At 38.5% G+C, this 17,627-nt stretch overlaps 1 protein-coding gene across 1 annotated transcript in view; it reads left to right on the top strand.

Moving 5' to 3' along the window:
- Nucleotides 1–17,627, top strand: part of wtip (WT1 interacting protein) — a 34,011-nt gene that overhangs the window by 3,866 nt on the left and 12,518 nt on the right. Inside the window, exon 2 of the mRNA XM_085352232.1 lies at nt 6,520–6,621. Coding sequence (XP_085208358.1) covers nt 6,520–6,621 — 102 coding nt within the window. The remainder of the gene's footprint in view (nt 1–6,519; nt 6,622–17,627) is intronic.

Raw genomic sequence — 17,627 nt, 5'->3', positions numbered from 1 at the left:
TGAGGAGTTTAACATGTCCCCCTCCACACATGGTGGGAAGTTAACTGTGTTATTCATTCCCAGTGTGCACCAGACTACATGTGCTTGTTTACAGTGCTGTGAATCACAGCTTTCTCTTCATCCCCTCTCCTGCATCTGTCTTTTGTTATATTGTCTTTTTTTTTTAGAGTAGGTGTAAATCAGGATTTGCTATAATGCCCAGGACTGTAAACCTACTCTATGTGCAGTAATGGAATCTCTCCATTGCAGACGTGCAGAGATTTTAAAGCATCGGAAGTGATGCAACGGGCGACACAAACTAAAAAATCCCTCTGCTTGTGCTACAGGTTTGAGCCTCCATTTGTTTGACTGAAAATCTTCATGTAACCGACTCATATCTACAGAGATTGGTTTGATATTGTGCCTTAAGAAGTCCAACTGACTTCACACTGAGCAGTGGTTAAAGTTTCATGAATCAGGCTGTGCAGGCCTTCTTACAACTCACAGCACGTCCGCTGTTGTCTTTAGTGATGGTAGAGAGGTGAAGGACCAGAGTGTTTATAAAATACTCTCTAATTTACCATTTTAATGTCTTTTAATTATATTAGATCAGAATGGTTGGAGAGATTTTCTTCTATGTGATCTTCCACACTAGAGTTTAGTGTTTTTTCTTTTTCAGAATAAGTTGTAATTCAAATGCACTCACTTATTTCACTGTCAGTCTAATCATTGCACTGTGTGCTTACTACACCACTGCCATCCACAGTTCTTGTAGTGTATATAAAAGATGGATGTAGCTGAAATTGAAGCCAGCACAGAAGCGCCTTAAATCGACCAGCAGGGGGCGACTCCTGTGATCTATGGGAAGTCTTTATGAAAATTGCTCTTTCGCTTACTTCCTCACTAGTTTATGGCCTCAGTTTGTAGTTTCACTTCTTATTGGATACAAAACATATTCATTTTGCAAAATGTGGTCTTTTTTATAGGCAAAAAGGATGATGAAACATAGCATAGTTTACACTATTTTTGACAAATCACTAGCTGATGAGATATGGGCCTATGTGTCCCCTGCCCCTTACTTATCACGCCTGGTTTCAAAACATCAAGATGGTGATGACAAATGTTCAGTTTGAGGCTTCACATTCGACCTTCATGAACCAGTGGGTGACATAATGGTATCTACGGCCATCTTTATTTACAGCTTATTCTAAAATCAAACATTACTGCTTAGTTTTACTGCATCCTGCGAGTGCCAAATGGATATGTTGTGAAATGGGCACATGAGATGTTCAGCTCCCTGTTTTAAATGACTAATAAAGAGCACTTCAGAGATTTTCCCAGCTGCTCTGTAAAGGAATAACCACATCCTCACTCATGAGACCCTTTCGCATTTTTCGCGTGTGTTCACCAAAACACATTTATGGTTGACATTTACATGTCAGTGTATGAAATCTTGACAGTGCTACTCACACACAGTAACTGCAGTATAGTTGCAGCTAGCGGGATTAAAGCAATAGAGGTAAATCAACGTAGCTGCATGAATAAATCATAGGTTTTCAGTTTAGCCGTTGGGTAGAGAGTTGAAGCCAAAAAGTCATGTTAGTAATTTCTCAGCTATAGATCACTTCTGTGGGAAACCAATAAAAATAACAACGAAGGAAGGAGCCGGAGGGTTATTTAAAAAACAAACAAACAGCCTAAAACCACTTATGAATCACATTTTCTTGTTATCAAGAAGCTGGATAATGTGTGTAAAAATAGGCACACGTGGTGATGTGAGAATTGGAAGTGGAGGGTATACACGAGTCTTTTAATCCGTCAAAAAATTGTGTTGTTTCACTAAACTTACACACAACCACCACCACATTTTGAGGAGTACAATGCAGAGAAGCAGCGATTTGGGTTATCGATGTTCAGGCAGATTCACAGTAAGTCACGCAGTGCAGAAATCAATGCACAGGCACCATGTACATCACGCTGTAATATGAGCTGAGTCACAAAAAAGTCAGTAGAAAGGAGAATGTTGAGACTTTCTTACACTCACCTACACATTTCATGCTGATGCATGTAGTCTTAGTATAACAGGAAGTTGGCTTCACTCATACAGTAACATTCCTATCTGTGAAGTATTACTGCATCAAAAGACGCTTGTCCAAGTTATTCATAGTTGTCATTCCAAATAATTGGAAAAGGAAGTTCGCTGCTCTGATGCAGAGCAGAAAGGAAACAGAACTTGGTATGAACATTGGAGTATGATGCTAACAGACTGTGGTTTATCTCTTTTAAGCACCCTGGACCCACCCAGACCTTATCAGTTATTAAACAGTGACCTGGTGCCTTTTTAGCAGGTCGAATTAAAACAATGCAGCATTACTATGCTTCATTTCTTTTGAATCACAGTTGTTGGAGATGTAGGTGAGATTTTTTAGTAACGGCAGTAGTTACTGACTCATTGGTTAAAGGCTTCCTCTTGTAATTACAGTTTTCATTCGATGGATGTAAAACTTTACTGGAGTTTTCAGATCTCACTCTGGCCTGGTGATGGTTGTAAGTGAGATTTTTTCCAAGAAGTGTTTCTTGATTTTAGAGCCTTGATGTGGAGCAGTTACTGAATGAACTGGGGATATTTATCGAAGTAGGAGGATTGCTAAGGCTAATGTGGGCTCAGACAGCGTAATACGGACTCCAATCACTGGAGTCAAACACAGCTTCACGGGTCCTTTATAACACCTGAAAAGCGGAGCATGTTATACATACAGTATATTTTTTTACCTTCTCTCTCATGTTACAACATAGATTGGGTAAATGGTGTTGAGCAACAGAAGCATGGAGTTCTTTCTTTTTTTTGCACAAGGGTCAGATACACACTATAGGATTGACAGACCATAACGTCACATACCCAGTTTTTGTGCAACCAATGAATCATGTCAATCTTATTTTTCTTTCTTTGTTTTTTAGCCTTTACTGAACACAAAACCGCTAATATCACATACACAGTTTCAGACGTCACTGCCTGTTCACATTCTTGTTCTGGTACACTCAAAGAAAAATGCCTTATTGTATCTGTTGGCTTGCGTGTGTCACCATTTAACGTACTGCCCTTAACCCTTGAGAAGGGCGAATTTATTTGTACGCTTGTCTCTTGTGACAGGTTTGTACATGGATGTAATCATACAAAAATTAACTTTTAAAAAAAGGTTCAAACTTGGACACTAAATTCATTATATATGCCTGGATATGGACTGTCATTTGTATCGGCTTTTTCAGCGATAAAGACCACTTAATATCACCAAAACCTGATTTATGTTTGTACCTGAGCAAACACACACTGCCTCTTAATGTTACACCTTTAAATCTTTAAAGTACAAAGTTAATTTGAGGACCCTGTAATTAACCATTGGAGGTACATTAGTATAGAATGAACCCGCAGGGACAAAAATGTACTTCTTCTCTGTCCCTGAGAGTTTAGTTTCCCTAACAACTATTTATTCCCAGCTGTAATTGCTTGAGGAACGTCTGACGTGTGGCCTGTTCAAGTCATGACAGGATCTTTTTTTAATCATCGGTTTGTTACCAAAGAAATAGTATAATCAAGTCAGAACCTGGCATAACTGACTCAGTTAACTCCACAAAGAGTTGTGTAGAAGTGTAGGATTTAATGCAGTATGTGAATATAAGAGGGACGATTTTAGATTCTAACAGGTAGAAAGCAGCAAAGCAATTACATTACAGACTTTCGCATTGGCAAAATTGTCTGATCAGCTTGGATATTTTAAAGTTCACTCATTCATTCTTATCCCGCTATTCTTCCTGTTTTCTTAGCAACAAGTGCAGTCAGTCCAGGTTACATCAGCTTTTGATTCCAAATAATTAATATGCAGAAACACCTCAGATAACAAGTAAAGACATTTAAGCTGTGGGTGTTTTTGTTCTTTGTGCTCATCCTTTACCAGTTTTCAGTGTCACCGAGTGCTCCAGAGCTGTTATGAAAGTGAAATAACCCTCTCAGAAAGCCAGGAAATTCCACAAGTGCATCACTGAAAGTGTATACATGGTCTGATTTCAGAGATAATGAACCAAATTAAATTAGGGGTGTTGTTGTGGTGCAGCTCCCCTGTTGGGATCTCTTGAGAGATTGTGTCCTCTAGCCACAGTGACCCTGGACTCACCTCACCCAGACTTTGACCCTGCACTCGCTCAGGAATGTGGCCTAAGTGGAGGTTGTCCTGTGTGAGAGTTTGGAGGTTGTTAGTCTGCTGCTGATGTCTACTAATAATTTTAAGCCACTGTTTTTTTTCCCCCTCCAATTGTGTTTCTTCGCTAAAGGTCACAGCACTTTGTGTTGATGGTTAGTTCAGGCTTAAGTGAAGTGGCATTTGAGTCCATCACTTCCCCTCAAGGGCAAAAGCAGCATTGTAATCTGACGGATTGTTCTTGGACTTTAGGGACGGATCGAAATGAGTTATTTCCACAAACCGTCACATGGTTATTGCAGGATTCAACTGTGCTTTTACACTCACTGACCTCTCTGTTAGTATAACTGTTGAATTGCTTGTTGATGCAAATATCTGATCACATGGTAAGAATTTGATGCATTTAGGCATGGTCAAGATGACCTGCTGAAGTTCAAACCAAGCATCAGAAAAAAGGTGATTTAAGCGGCTTTGAACATGGGATGGTTGTTGGTGCGGTTGTTGGTTGTGGTTCAAAAACTGGTGGTCTTACTGGGATTTTTTAGTATAACCATCTCTAGGGTTTACAGATCTGAAAAAGAGAAAATATCCAGTAAGCGATTGTTCTCTGAGTGAGAAATGCCTTGTGATGATAGGGATCTGAAGCTTATTGCCCCACTGCTCTGAGCTGATAGGAAGGTTAACAATAACTCAAATAACCACTTGTTACCTTTGAAGCATGTGGAAGACAGCAGCATAGGATCACATCAGATGCTACTCACAATTTACACTGGCTTACCAAAATTAGACATTAGACTACTGGAAAAGTTGTTGCCTGGTCTGATGAGCCTCAGTTTCTGCTGCAACATTCAGATGGTATGAAATAACATGAAAGTATGGATCCATCCTGCCTTATATCATGATGGGTCCATGGTCTCATGTGGTGGTGTAATGGTGTCTGCAATATTTTGTTGCCACACTTAATGTCAACCAAACATCATTTAAATACCACAGCTTACCTGAGTATTGAAGCTGACCATGTCCATCTCTCTCTGACCACAATGTACCAGTCTTGTGATGATTGCATACAGCAGGATAACGTGCCCTGTCACAAAGCTCAAACTGACATGTTTCTTTGCACATGATAGTGAGTTCACTGTACTCACCTGGCCTCCACTATCCCATGCAAAATTCAGGCACTTTTTTAAGTAAAAAGGAGTCCAGCCCGGTACTAGCAATGCGTACCTAATAAAGTGGGCAGGAAGTGTATGTAGAAAGGAAAAGATGGGAGCTGCTCATAAAAAATTAGTAAAATCATAGAACATCAAATGTTACTATAACAAGGACTCCACTCCAGCGGATATATTCACGCAAGTAATGTCAATAACATTAAAGTAGTCAAAAATGTCTTTTAATTTTGAGTATATTTTACCATTCTTTGAATTATTTAATATCCATGTGCATGAATGTAGGTTTATAGCTGCTTATCATGTCATCTTCGTTTACTGGGTTAAACTTTATAGGTGACCACTGCGAGTTTGGCTTCATGATCCGAGCAGTAATAAAATGCTGGTTATGGTAATAGCTAATATACTATAATGAAGGAGGAAACAGCACCACTATGAGTTGTAAAGTCTTTGCATGTGTCAGTTTGGTTACAAAATATTTATGATAACCAATTAAGTAAAAACAACATTGGCCCGTTTGAATACAGCTTTTCACAGCAGGACAGTAGAAGAGGATTTTTCTCTCCGCCCTGTCCTTTCTAACAATCCCCTCACTTTTACTGCATTTCCTGTCAGTGCATTTTAATGTAATCATCAGCTTTCCTGATCTAGTCGGCTTCAAACAGTATGATGTAATGCATGGAAATGACAGGAGTCAAATGTGCACAACTAAAGTAGAAATCGCTTCATGAAATATGACTTTAGAATTAATATTCAAACACTAAAATTTGCTCTCTGTCTCTAAAACCTGAACATCTGTAATAATCTCTTTAATGTTTTAATGCTCCGAATTTCATTGTGATATTGGTCTTCAAAGGCGATCAAAAGCTGCCGAGGGAACTGTGTGATATTCTTAGCAGATTTATAATTTTGCAGTGTTATTCATTTGCATAATTAAATAAATGTGCAAACACATTGACAGGTTTCCTGCTGTGTAACAAGAAATGTGACAGGATCAAGTCCAGTAATTGTTCCTTATGTCAGAGTCACACACAGAACAACACAGACTGTGTCTTCACTGGACCATACAGACCTTTTCAGCATCAGTGCAGTCTCTGTCCTCACAGAATCGCAGATTTGTTCTACTTTTCCATTAAACTGTTGTCCTCATCATCATGTAATTGACTCACTGTCTCTAACAGGTATTTGTGTCAAATGTGGGAAGGGTGTGTATGGAGCCAGCCAAGCGTGCCAGGCCATGGGGAACCTCTATCACACAAACTGCTTCACCTGCTGCTCTTGTGGTAAGTAAGGCAGTTATTTTATGGGTGTCTATTATGCTTTTTACTTATTTTCTGTCATACATAAACTGTTACAATGGTGGATGCTCATATTCAACATAGCAACAGTTTCAAATAATGAGTTTATTACCCTAGAAGCCCCTAGAAGCCAAAAGTGCTGGGTATAAGCACTCTGTTTCAGATAGCGCTACTTTTTGCAGTGTGAATGTGGTTATTGAGGCACCTAGAGAAATGTGAAAAACTCTAAAGAGCAGATGGTGATATTTTACATGACCTTTCCTAAAAAAAAGTCCTAGAAATATCCGTATTATGTGTCAGTGTCAAAAACATGTTGCCATCTTCATGAGAATTCTCTGCAGAGGTGACACCCAAGACATCTTATTTCAGCTTGTTGAATTTCAGTCATGCACTAGGGCTTCTGTCTGAAGCATTTTTCTACAAAGTCTTGATATGCGGGGTATGTGTGAAAAAATGTTACACTCATGGTTTATGTAACACATATGTGGAAAAAAACCATTTCCAGATCAGCAACGTAGATTTATAGATGTTTCGTGAGCTATACGTTGGATTTCCCGTCCCTAGACACTATAAAACTAGTGTAAAAGGTCAAATTCAGTGAGTAAATCTAATCAGCATCTTCACCTAAATATGTAGAATGCTACCTGTTTTCTTACCTTTTATCCTGTTATCTAGGTCAGCGGTCTCCAACCTTTTTTGCGCCACGGTCCGGTTTATGCCCGACAATATTTTCACGGACCGGCCTTTAATGTGTCGCGGATAAATACAACAAAAAAAACTGTAACGGTGCTGAAAAAAAGAAGATTTATTCATAACACACGTGAAAAAACCCAGGAAAACCGAGTTAACGATCAAAACGATAACAAAATAACGCTGAAAACCAATAAAAACCCTGAAAACCATACATTTCACACCTGAGCCTCAACTCTCGGGGCCCAGTACCAAACGACTCGGGGGTTGGGGACCGCTGATCTAGGTGAAAGAGTCATAAGTCATGGTTACATCCTGGTAATGCTAATATTTGACTTTGATTCCAAAGAATTTATATGCATAAATATCTCTGTTAAAATTTCTCCTAAATAAAAAACAATCTCCAAGTTTTATTGGTCACTCTGAGCATCTGCAAATATTGTAGCAAGATGAAAAAGGTTAATATTAATTTTGTCTGTCTTATTGCTAATCAAGAAAACAATAAAAGTAGCTAGTCTGATGTGCCTGTATGTTAGTTTGATGTGTCTCTACTCTAAATATGAAGACTGTGAGGCTGTTTCTAGAATAGGGCTGTCAAACATAAGGCCCTGGGGCCAGAATTGGGCCCAACTGACTCAAATCTGGCCCGCAGGATGGATTTGGAAAATGTGAAGAAGAACAGAAATTTTGGACTTTTAACTGTACTTTCATGTTTTACAGTTTTTCCTGACATAAAAATCTCCCCCCATGGCCATTCATTCCTCACCAAAGTAATTCATTTATTTCTGTAATTTTACACTATGCTAATTAGCCATGCAGACTGAGTTACAACAAATAGCTTGTTGCTTTCAGATGCAGCTGGATGCAGCTGTCAGTCTCATATCGCACACTGTTTTAACTCCCTAAATCAGCTCGTGTAAACTTGCCCACAGCCTTCAGTGGAGACAGTTTTAAAGTATTTGGTCTGCGTGGATGATGATATTATGAGAAGTGAATCACAAAGCGATTCTGCATTAACCTGATAGCAGAGTGATTTTTTTCCTTTCTGCTTAGGAAAATGGTGACCTATTACTTAGTCTCACAAATCTATAATGCATGCGTTGTTTTTCCAGTTGAGGTAAATAGCTGTCATTAACCCCTTTTAATGCACGCCTTTCTATTTAATTTTACACTACCTGAAATCCATCTGTACTGAACTCAGTGTCCAAATGTATGCAGATGACACAGTCATTTATGTGCATACTAGCTCTAAAGAGTAAACTGCATGAAGCAATGGAAAAAACATTAATTGCATAACTTATTTCATACAGAATCTGTCCAAAACCATAAGCATGTTTTTTTCTATTAGAAGAAGCAACTCCCCTCCTCCCGAAATTGTTGCAAAAAGGGCAGAAGGTACATGATATTCGGTATTGTAAATGTCGATTCATAATTATTTTTACCCCCGCAGAAATACATTACAAAAATATCTTTTAAAATAAGCGCATCCTTGCTCATTTTGAGACATATATATAATTTAAGAATTCAAATTGGTTCACAGCTCTCACCCACCCACTCTCCCCAACATAAACACGGTCATTTAGAGTGAGTAAAGATTGAAAAGCTGAGCAAAAATCAGGTAAAAACATTAACATAAAAGTGGCAAAAACATTGTATCTATAAAGGGCCATTGAGCACTGTGTTATATTAATTACTTGAGACACCTGGGTCTGTGTTTGTATTTTGGTTTGCCCAGCTTTTGTGCTCCCTGGAGAACTGATCATTTCAGGAGTGTGATGTCTCAAATGTGCTAATTCTTACAGGCAGCACCAGCCGTGCTGTAAGCTTCTGCCGCTGCTGTCTCTGCCTAAAAAAATCATCATTAGTATCACCAGCTTGCTGTTAGATCTGGTGTTACAGTCTGGATCAAAACATCTGCTTCTTAAAATAATCCCCTAGGCTGGTGTCCGCTCTGTAGAATAAAAGGGCAGCAGCTCTCTGCAGCGGGAACAGGCTAATAATGAAACAAAGAAATAAAATGCTGACATTATTTAGTTTGTAAGGCTGTAATTAAATCTGTTCTCGAGCTCCAAGGACAGTATAGATTGTGTGTGCGTGTGCGTGTGCGTGTGTGTGTGTGTCTACTGGACGCCCCTGACACTCGACTCCAGCCCTCTTCTCCCGTTTCCTGGGGAAACAAGAGGAAGATCTTGGGAGAAAGCTTTTTAGGCAGGTTCCATTCATATGTGTAACTATACATGGATACCGATCCTCCACCTCGCCCCCTCCGGCTCTGGAAGAGCTTCCTACAATTTAGATGTAACCAAAGCCACATACTTTCCTATTTATTGTGTGCTGGAAGAAAGAGGGGCCAGAAGCTGAGTGTCCAGTTGCAGAAGTTTGGGTGTTTAATGTGGAAAAGTGGCTTCTGGCTTGGTTAAGAGCTGTTTTAACAGCCTTGATAGCTTTTTTTGTGGGTTCATTTAGGAGTCAGTGTTCATTGCCAAAACAAAGGAAGACACTGGTTGTTCTCGACATTTGGTCTTTCAAACAGACTTATTTGTAAGACAACCAGATAATTTCCTCTGAGGGCTAAAAATACCCTGAAAACATGCCTGGAGTACTTGTGGGGAGCAGGGTAGCTACATAATAAAGCAGTTATGTGGAGCGTAATTGCTTTTAGACAAAAAACAGCTCCCTGGAGAATTATTGTTGCGTTTATTGGAGAAATCATGTCCACGATTAGTTAACAAGTTGTCTTTTGTGCTTCATGGACCATCTCTCCTCTAAAGATGGTTTATTGGTAACATAAACTCTGATGTTTCATTTGACCTCATGTGAATGGGAATGTTTTCTTTTAAGCAGTGTTTTGAAGACCTCTGAGAAGTTTAGTTTCAAAGTGCCTGGTCTTGTCATAACACAATCCAGTGATTTATCGGGAATTTCGTGCTTATGTCCCCTGTTTGTTTTTCGGGTTCTTTTTCTTCTTTCTGGACTCTGAAGCTCCAGAGTGAGGTTGAGTTTGCTGAGACATTGCTCACTGGTAGCCTTGGGCTTTGTTTAACCATGCATAATTGAGCCCTCCTCTTGGCTTACTCCCATGGTTGCACCCTTTTTTCATGAAATGGCCAAGAATGCAAACCCCACCGCCGCCACCACCACTTCAGCCAACCTTCCCTGGAGGACCTCAGTCAGACAGTCACAAAGTGTACCAGACCTGCTTATCAGAGGGGGCAGGCCTGGCATTGGCACACGTACGCCAAAGTGGATGCAAATACATGTCCACAGGAGGACATCTTGGGTCTAATCAGTTTGAACTTTGACTTTTTAATATGAAATATCTTATTTTTCTTCCTCTAGTGTCCATCATGCTAAGTAGTAAAGTCAGTCAGTCTATGCCACAAGTTTCTGATGGCTAAAATATAACACACATATAATGTTATCACACTTGGTCTGTAAGTCAAATCAACTCAAGTAAAATCAGAAAAATTGTAAAACCTAAGGTTATGGTCTACATAATATCAGCACAGTAAAACTGACAAAAGCGTTTAACCATTGTCTTTAAGTAAACTTTAAACATGAGGTCTTATTCTATTTCTTACTTACTGAGTCTAATATTTAAAATTAGAAAATGCAAAACAGAAAAACCTGTAATCTTTTGTATTATCATTGCTCTTGCTATTTTTATATATTATTAGCTACCAGTTGTATATAAAAAGGCATTAACAAGTGTTATTTTAGCAATAATAAGCATCTGCCGAGGTATCTATGGTTATAAATAGTGCCACTGAGCAGTGAATTTATTCATATCTGCAGCTTTAATTGTTGGTCAGAGCATTAAACATTACCCTGAACTGACTGGATGAGTAATTGTTATGCTGTTGGACCTAGCAATGCTAACCTTAGCCACAGTTTGCAGGAAAAAAAAAAGTCACATTGTGTCCTTGCAAAATGGCACAAACATTTAAAATTCAAATTTTATTGAAAGATTTGTTTCTAATGACTGCTAAATGCAAATCTAATTATTATACAGTAAACTCTGTTTTTTGAGAGCTTTATTTTTCTTTCTAATTTTAGTTTACGATATTTATTTTCCCATTTATATTTGGCATGGAAAACAGGTGTCAAAACATCCCTAATGGACATATTTCTCAACGTAAACACAGGTTAATCGGGCTGAATGTAAAATTTCAGGATGGGCGCGAGACAGGGTGTCGATGAAAAGAAAAGAAGTAAACACTGCACTTCAGACTGGATGAGCAGACTGTCAACCGCAAAACGCCCGATGACTCATTTGTGTGCTACACTGAACCAAAAGGCAGCAGCTCAGGGGCTTGAATTTCTTTAATCGTTTACCGCCACAAGTTGCACCTGCAAGGCACTGGAAATCATTCAATTTTCTTTTTTGTTTTACTCCTGAGGTCGTACATGTCATATATATGCAAACTTGTAGTGTTATTAGAAGAAACTGGATGGATGGATAATGAGGATAAGGCAACTTCATTCATTAGTAATCATGCTGGGTAAATATTTCTTCATAGATGCAAGCAGGAGACAACTGTTCTCATTAGCAGGTGGTCAGCGAGCCGGCAGCTAACGAGCCTGTAGCAGCAGTATTGTGTTTGTGACACCCTCGGTGGAACCCTTTCTGCTTTGTTTGGGCTTGCATTTAAGATCCTTCTTTTATTATAATGAATAACAGGAAGGCTGGATGCTGTGAGACATGTTGGAACAAGGATGTGTATCATAACTTTGCCCTCAATTTGGGCTGCAGCTGCCACTTTGATGTTATTTCTATTCTAGGCAAGTTAGAGGTTGATTCAGAAAAATGTGGAAAATTCTATTTAAATACTTCAGACAGGTGATCTGTTCATTGCCAGTCATGCATGAAAAATGTAACTATTTATTTTTAGATTTTTTTTCCTCAATATTGTTTTCATTTACACAGCGTTATAAACATTTTGTTGCACAGCAGATGTCACCTGTTGCTCACAGTAGACCCGTGCTGTATTTTTTATATTTTATTTGCTGTATTATACCTTAACACAGCAAATAAAATATATGTATGGATCTCTTTTTAAGATATATCAAATAAAGATATACATATTACTTTGTCTGCTTTTACGTTATGAAAGCACAGAAAATGCTAAATGAAAAATAATGATACATCACAGACTAGAGCACCCCACCCTCCACCACCTCAAATGAAAATAGGTGCCATTAAAAACAAAATCACACAGCTTATTATTTTTGACAGTAAACAGAACAGATTTCTCTTGTCTGCGTCAACTGTCTTATTTTGTGGACAGACTCAGTTGTCTGCTTGCTGGAGGCTAAAAATGTGCTCATTCTTTGACACAATCGTACTAACGAAAAGGACAAATATTATCTGACTCTACCAACCAAAGCTCTTCTGCATACTTTGGTATTTGAATACTGCTACCTTCCTATCAGCTAAAAGCAGTCTAGCCATTCTTCTGTGACCCCTGACATCAACATTTAGACCAGCACTCTCTGAAATAGTGAAATAGATTTTGAATAATAGTTGAAAATCATTGAAATCATCTTCCTTTTCTATTCTGATGCTCAGAACTCATTTGAACTTCAGCAGTCTTGCCTTGACCTTATCTACATACCTAAAGATGCTGACTTGCTGCCACGTGATTAGCTGCTGAGATATGTGCATTAAGAAGCAGTTAAATACCTGACTAAGTGGCCAGTGAATGTGCAACATTCAGATTGATTGTAGGCCAGAGACATGGAAAAGTCAACATTTTTCAATGGAAACTCATTTGCTTTTGGAACAAGGACTCAAACTTATTTTATAGACACAACGAACAACATTTGGTTTATCATTGTGTGGCCTTCGCTTGCTGTATCTCATTCATTCTTGCTTTAAACTGGAGGATATTATTAGGAGTTTCTTTTTACAAAAAAAAGCTTCTTTTTTTTTTGCACATACTCATATCTCTCCCATCCACACATCATCTTTTTCTGCACAGCTGAAGACATGCAATCCTTAGCTGTTATCCTGCAGTTCTGTTGCCTTTCGTCTGCAGTTATACATTACAACTCAAAGGGTAGACCAGCAATTTGAAGATCTTTATCTCTCGTTTTGTCCACACAGAAAGCAATGAAATGTCTTGCAAAGATCTGACACTATTGCAATGTTCCTCTTTTTGGAGGTGAAACCTGTCTCTTTGCCAGATGTTTTGCCCTGAACTTTTGCGCATACCCTAGAAGTCGGAGCTTGCATCATTTCTGACTTCTGGATGACTCAAAACTGGGAGTAAATCTGTGAGAACAGTAATCAGAGCATAACATCAAGACAGTGCATGTGTCTGTCCTGGTTTTAGTATTGTGTGGCTCAAAGGGTGTGGTGGCAATTGGTCAAAACAATGTGATGCAACCATATTTTTTTGTTACATGTTTTGTTTTTGTAAATTAAATCCTAATATTTAATTAATCTGTTATTCAGCACTAAGTTTAGCAAGTATCTGTGCCTATGATGTAGTTAAGGAATGCAGTGACCAACGTTACTCCCCTTTATTGATAAGCTTTGCTTCAGAAAATACATAACAGAGCAAAACACTAAAGTTTGAGTCCATTTTTATCCACAGTCTATATGATGTTAATCTCCACTGTTCAGAGGTGGATAATATGCTTACAGCAGACTTTGCTGTAGCCTCCGTGACTGGGGTTTCTCTCAGAATACCAAAAACATGAAGGTCTGCAGAGGCTTGTGATTGCATTGTATGAAAAAATCAGTTTGAAGTTCCTTTGTGAGCCAATCACCATATTTATCTGTTCCTGCAGCCAGGCAAACGCTCTCGTGGTTTCTCTGCCAGAGAGAGAACAGAGTGACGCCTTCTGCCAGCACATTCCTCTCTGTTAGGCTGGTTTATTGTCAGTGACAAAGCGCGGAATTAAATTAAAATACAGCTAACAAAATTTTCTGTTGTCTTTTGATGTGAATGTAAAACAATAAGCTTCTGTATGTACTGAAGCTCTCTCCTTGTAACTGCAGGCAGGTCCGTGCTGTCATGTGAACTGTTTATTCTGGCTAATTGACCTGATTGAGGAGCCAAACTCGGCGGTGTGATTGGTTTTCAGATGCTCATCAGTTCCACCAAAAATGTCCAACCTGAGGATGTGTGACGGGTTCACTTTACCCTTTTTTGTAAAGCTCAAATTTGTTTGGCCACTGATAAAATTTGACTAACTCATAAAATCTTAGAGGAAGTAATAATACAACTATTAACCTTGGGAAGTCATTGGTTTTCAGATGCTATTTATATTTGATTAACTGCTAGCAAGAGCAGTGTAAGAGCGAATTTTCTAAGTGCACTTTTAGTAAGCACGTTTTGCCACGGGATAAACTTCCTCTCAGAGGGGAACAGTTATCTCGTGTTGAAACACACCAGCAGGCGTGTCACCAGTAGGAAGTTGACAAATACTTCTTGTTGGAATGTGACCTGATATGATCCACTTCTGTGTCAGCATTTGCTTTAGGGATGTAGATGTTTCAGCTTTTCTATCTGGTCAAAAGGTCAGCTCAGTAGATCAGCAATTCAAAGGTTAATGGTAAAAGATTATATTGTGCGTTGTCTGTTTTATGCTGACAATTTATTTTACCGTATTAGACCCAATCACCAAGAATGTAAAGGGTTTAAGCTGATTGACATCTGCTTAATTGTTCTTACTGGCTTATGTTTGACTTCTGACGTCAATGCAAACGCAGATAACAACAGTTTCACAAGTTCAAGGCAGCAGCGGCTTGAGAATGCAGGTGCCACTGTTACTCCACCAGGTACAAAACCTAAGTGTATGATGGGAAACGGGATTCTATGTGATATGATATGTGACAGATCATTAAGGAACACGATTGTCTTCTTCATATCGTTTTGCAATTGGTTTATATCTAAAGATCTTTAGATAGAAAGAGACAGGGCCAGCAATCAAGTCTGGGGAGATCGTCATGGAAAATGTTTTAATAATATTTCATCAGTTTTTAGAGTGTAAGGCTGCAAAATCAATGGATCAGTTTCAACTGACAGTCCAAAAAGCGTTATGAATTCATGTTCACTCGCTGCAAAGTTTTGAAGTTCATTTTAGTTCATATGTATTTCGTCATTTAAAGATTATGGACACTCAAATGGACAAATTAAAAGGACACACTGTTTTTTTCTTCTTCTTTCTTTGCTTAAAGTTTGTGATTATAAGTGTTTGTAACCTCAGTAGTCATGATTCATGATTTCTGCCAAAGCTGGAAAGCCCTACTATGAACCATTAAAAAAAATAGAGGCTTGGTTTTCATTTTTTTCTACTAAAGAAATTATTTTGTGTCAAACTCTGAAATGTTCCCCTTTCTCTTCGCAGCATGTGGCTGCTATAAGCTCAGCTGATGCAACTGAGCTGCTGCAAAGAGAGCAACACCTTTTAGGCTGCAGTTAAAAAGTCTACTATTGAGGTCTTAATTCAGACTTCCATTGTTAATGGACTGGACTGGAAAATGTCAGTCAAACTAGGGCTGCTCAATTAATCGAATTTTAATCACGATTACGATCTGGGCTTTCAACGATCATTAAAAATGACTGAGCCGATTATTAGCCCCTCCCTCATTTATCCGCGACACCTTAAAGGCCGTCTGTGAAAATATTGTCGGGCATAAACCGGTCCGTGGCGCAAAAAAGGGTGGAGACCGCTGATTAAGAGGACCCGAGGGAAGCTCAGAAAGCTAAGCAGAAGTTATTTGGAGAGGAGAGTGACTGCCGTTGGTTGAAAAGAGAGTTTAAAAAAAAAAAAAAACTTCAGTGGTGTTGCACACTATTTTATATTATTTTTTAAAGTTATTGTTAACCCTTTAAAGCCGGTCAGAGCAGCACGCTCCGTTTTGCGTAACTATTTTTAAATCCCTGTAGAATCTGAACCGTGTAAGCTAGCGCAATAATTTGTTTTGCATATGAAACCGGAGGAGTTGTACTTACATCTGATGCCATCAGCTTGTCCTCGGTCACGGTTTCGTTCCACATATAGCTTTGCAAAAACTGCATAAAAAGCGCTTGCAGGAACAAAAACATAATATTCCAGAAACACGCTTTGCCGTTCCTATCAGCTGTTCGTAACACTTCCCACAGTAAAATGATGCACATGCTGTTTTCTTTGCAAATTTGCATCATAGGATTGTTTTTTGTTTTTCCTGCAGTATATAAAAATTGCTGTATCTCCAAAATAAAACTATGAAGACACTCAAAATAAATTTCCTGTGGTGGGAAACTATTTTTTTGCAACTTTATTGTATTTAAAGTTTTGAGGGATAAACCTCTTAAATTTCTCCAAGTAGAAATATATGTAAACAAAACAAAAGCGATTTTCAATTTTTTTTGTAGTTTATTGCACTTTTTTGCAATTTATGTAATTACTATGGACTTAATGCATACATATTATTAAAATATGGGCTATAACAGTTGTATTGATGTATAGCAACTTGAAATGCTCCCACAAATGGCACTACAACATGTAAAAAAAATAATAATATAAGCTCTGGTGGACTTGGTTCTATGGTAGGTCTTAAAGGGTTAAATAAATATCGTCAAATAATCGTGATCTCAATTTCAGTGAAAATAATCGTGATTATCATTTTTGCCATAATCGAGCAGCCCTAAGTCAAACTAAAGAAACGTAAAGCATGCTTCATTTCTCTACCCATAGTTTAATTCATCATATTTATGAAAACTTTATTATTTCCTTCCTTTAAATCTTCAGCTTCATATTCAGTGCACTAATCCAGGTAAAGCTATCAAGCCCAACAGTTGAAAAAGTCAGTAACTTACCATTGCTGCAACAGAAAATTAATGTTTGTGTGTGTGTGTGTGTGTGTGTGTGTGTGTGTGTGTGTGTGTGTGTGTGTGTGTGTGTGTGTGTGTGTGTGTGTGTGCTAGACATATACCATGACTAGAGAAGTAACACTTTTTCACTCTGTTTAATAAATGCCTGTCCTTAAAAAAATCAAAAGAGATAACACAAAGATTTTCAAAGTAAACATATCATAATAATTCCTCAATGTTCATAAAGTACTATCCAAAGGGGGGACTCTCTGTGGCTTTGGAAGTCTTGGGTCGAGCTTCATGTGCATACCATGAGCTCAGGTTACACTGAAAGAAATCCTGTCATCTTCACTTCTATTTGAACTCCAGCCATGAACTTAACCTTAAGGGTTGGATTTTTTGTCAGTTTTCTAGAGTTGCAGAGAATAGTCGACACATGTCCTGCATCCAAAATGTACAAAAGATCACAATTACATCTGTATCTTATCGGTAGGA

The sequence above is a fragment of the Diplotaxodon limnothrissa genome, linkage group LG1 (assembly GCF_057381915.1).
Source record: "Diplotaxodon limnothrissa isolate DT_005_m linkage group LG1, D_limnothrissa_male_GT1.1, whole genome shotgun sequence".
NCBI classification, from domain to species: domain Eukaryota; kingdom Metazoa; phylum Chordata; class Actinopteri; order Cichliformes; family Cichlidae; genus Diplotaxodon; species Diplotaxodon limnothrissa.
The sequence above is the reverse complement of the archived record's forward strand: the minus strand, read 5'-3'. Positions and strand labels throughout refer to the sequence as shown.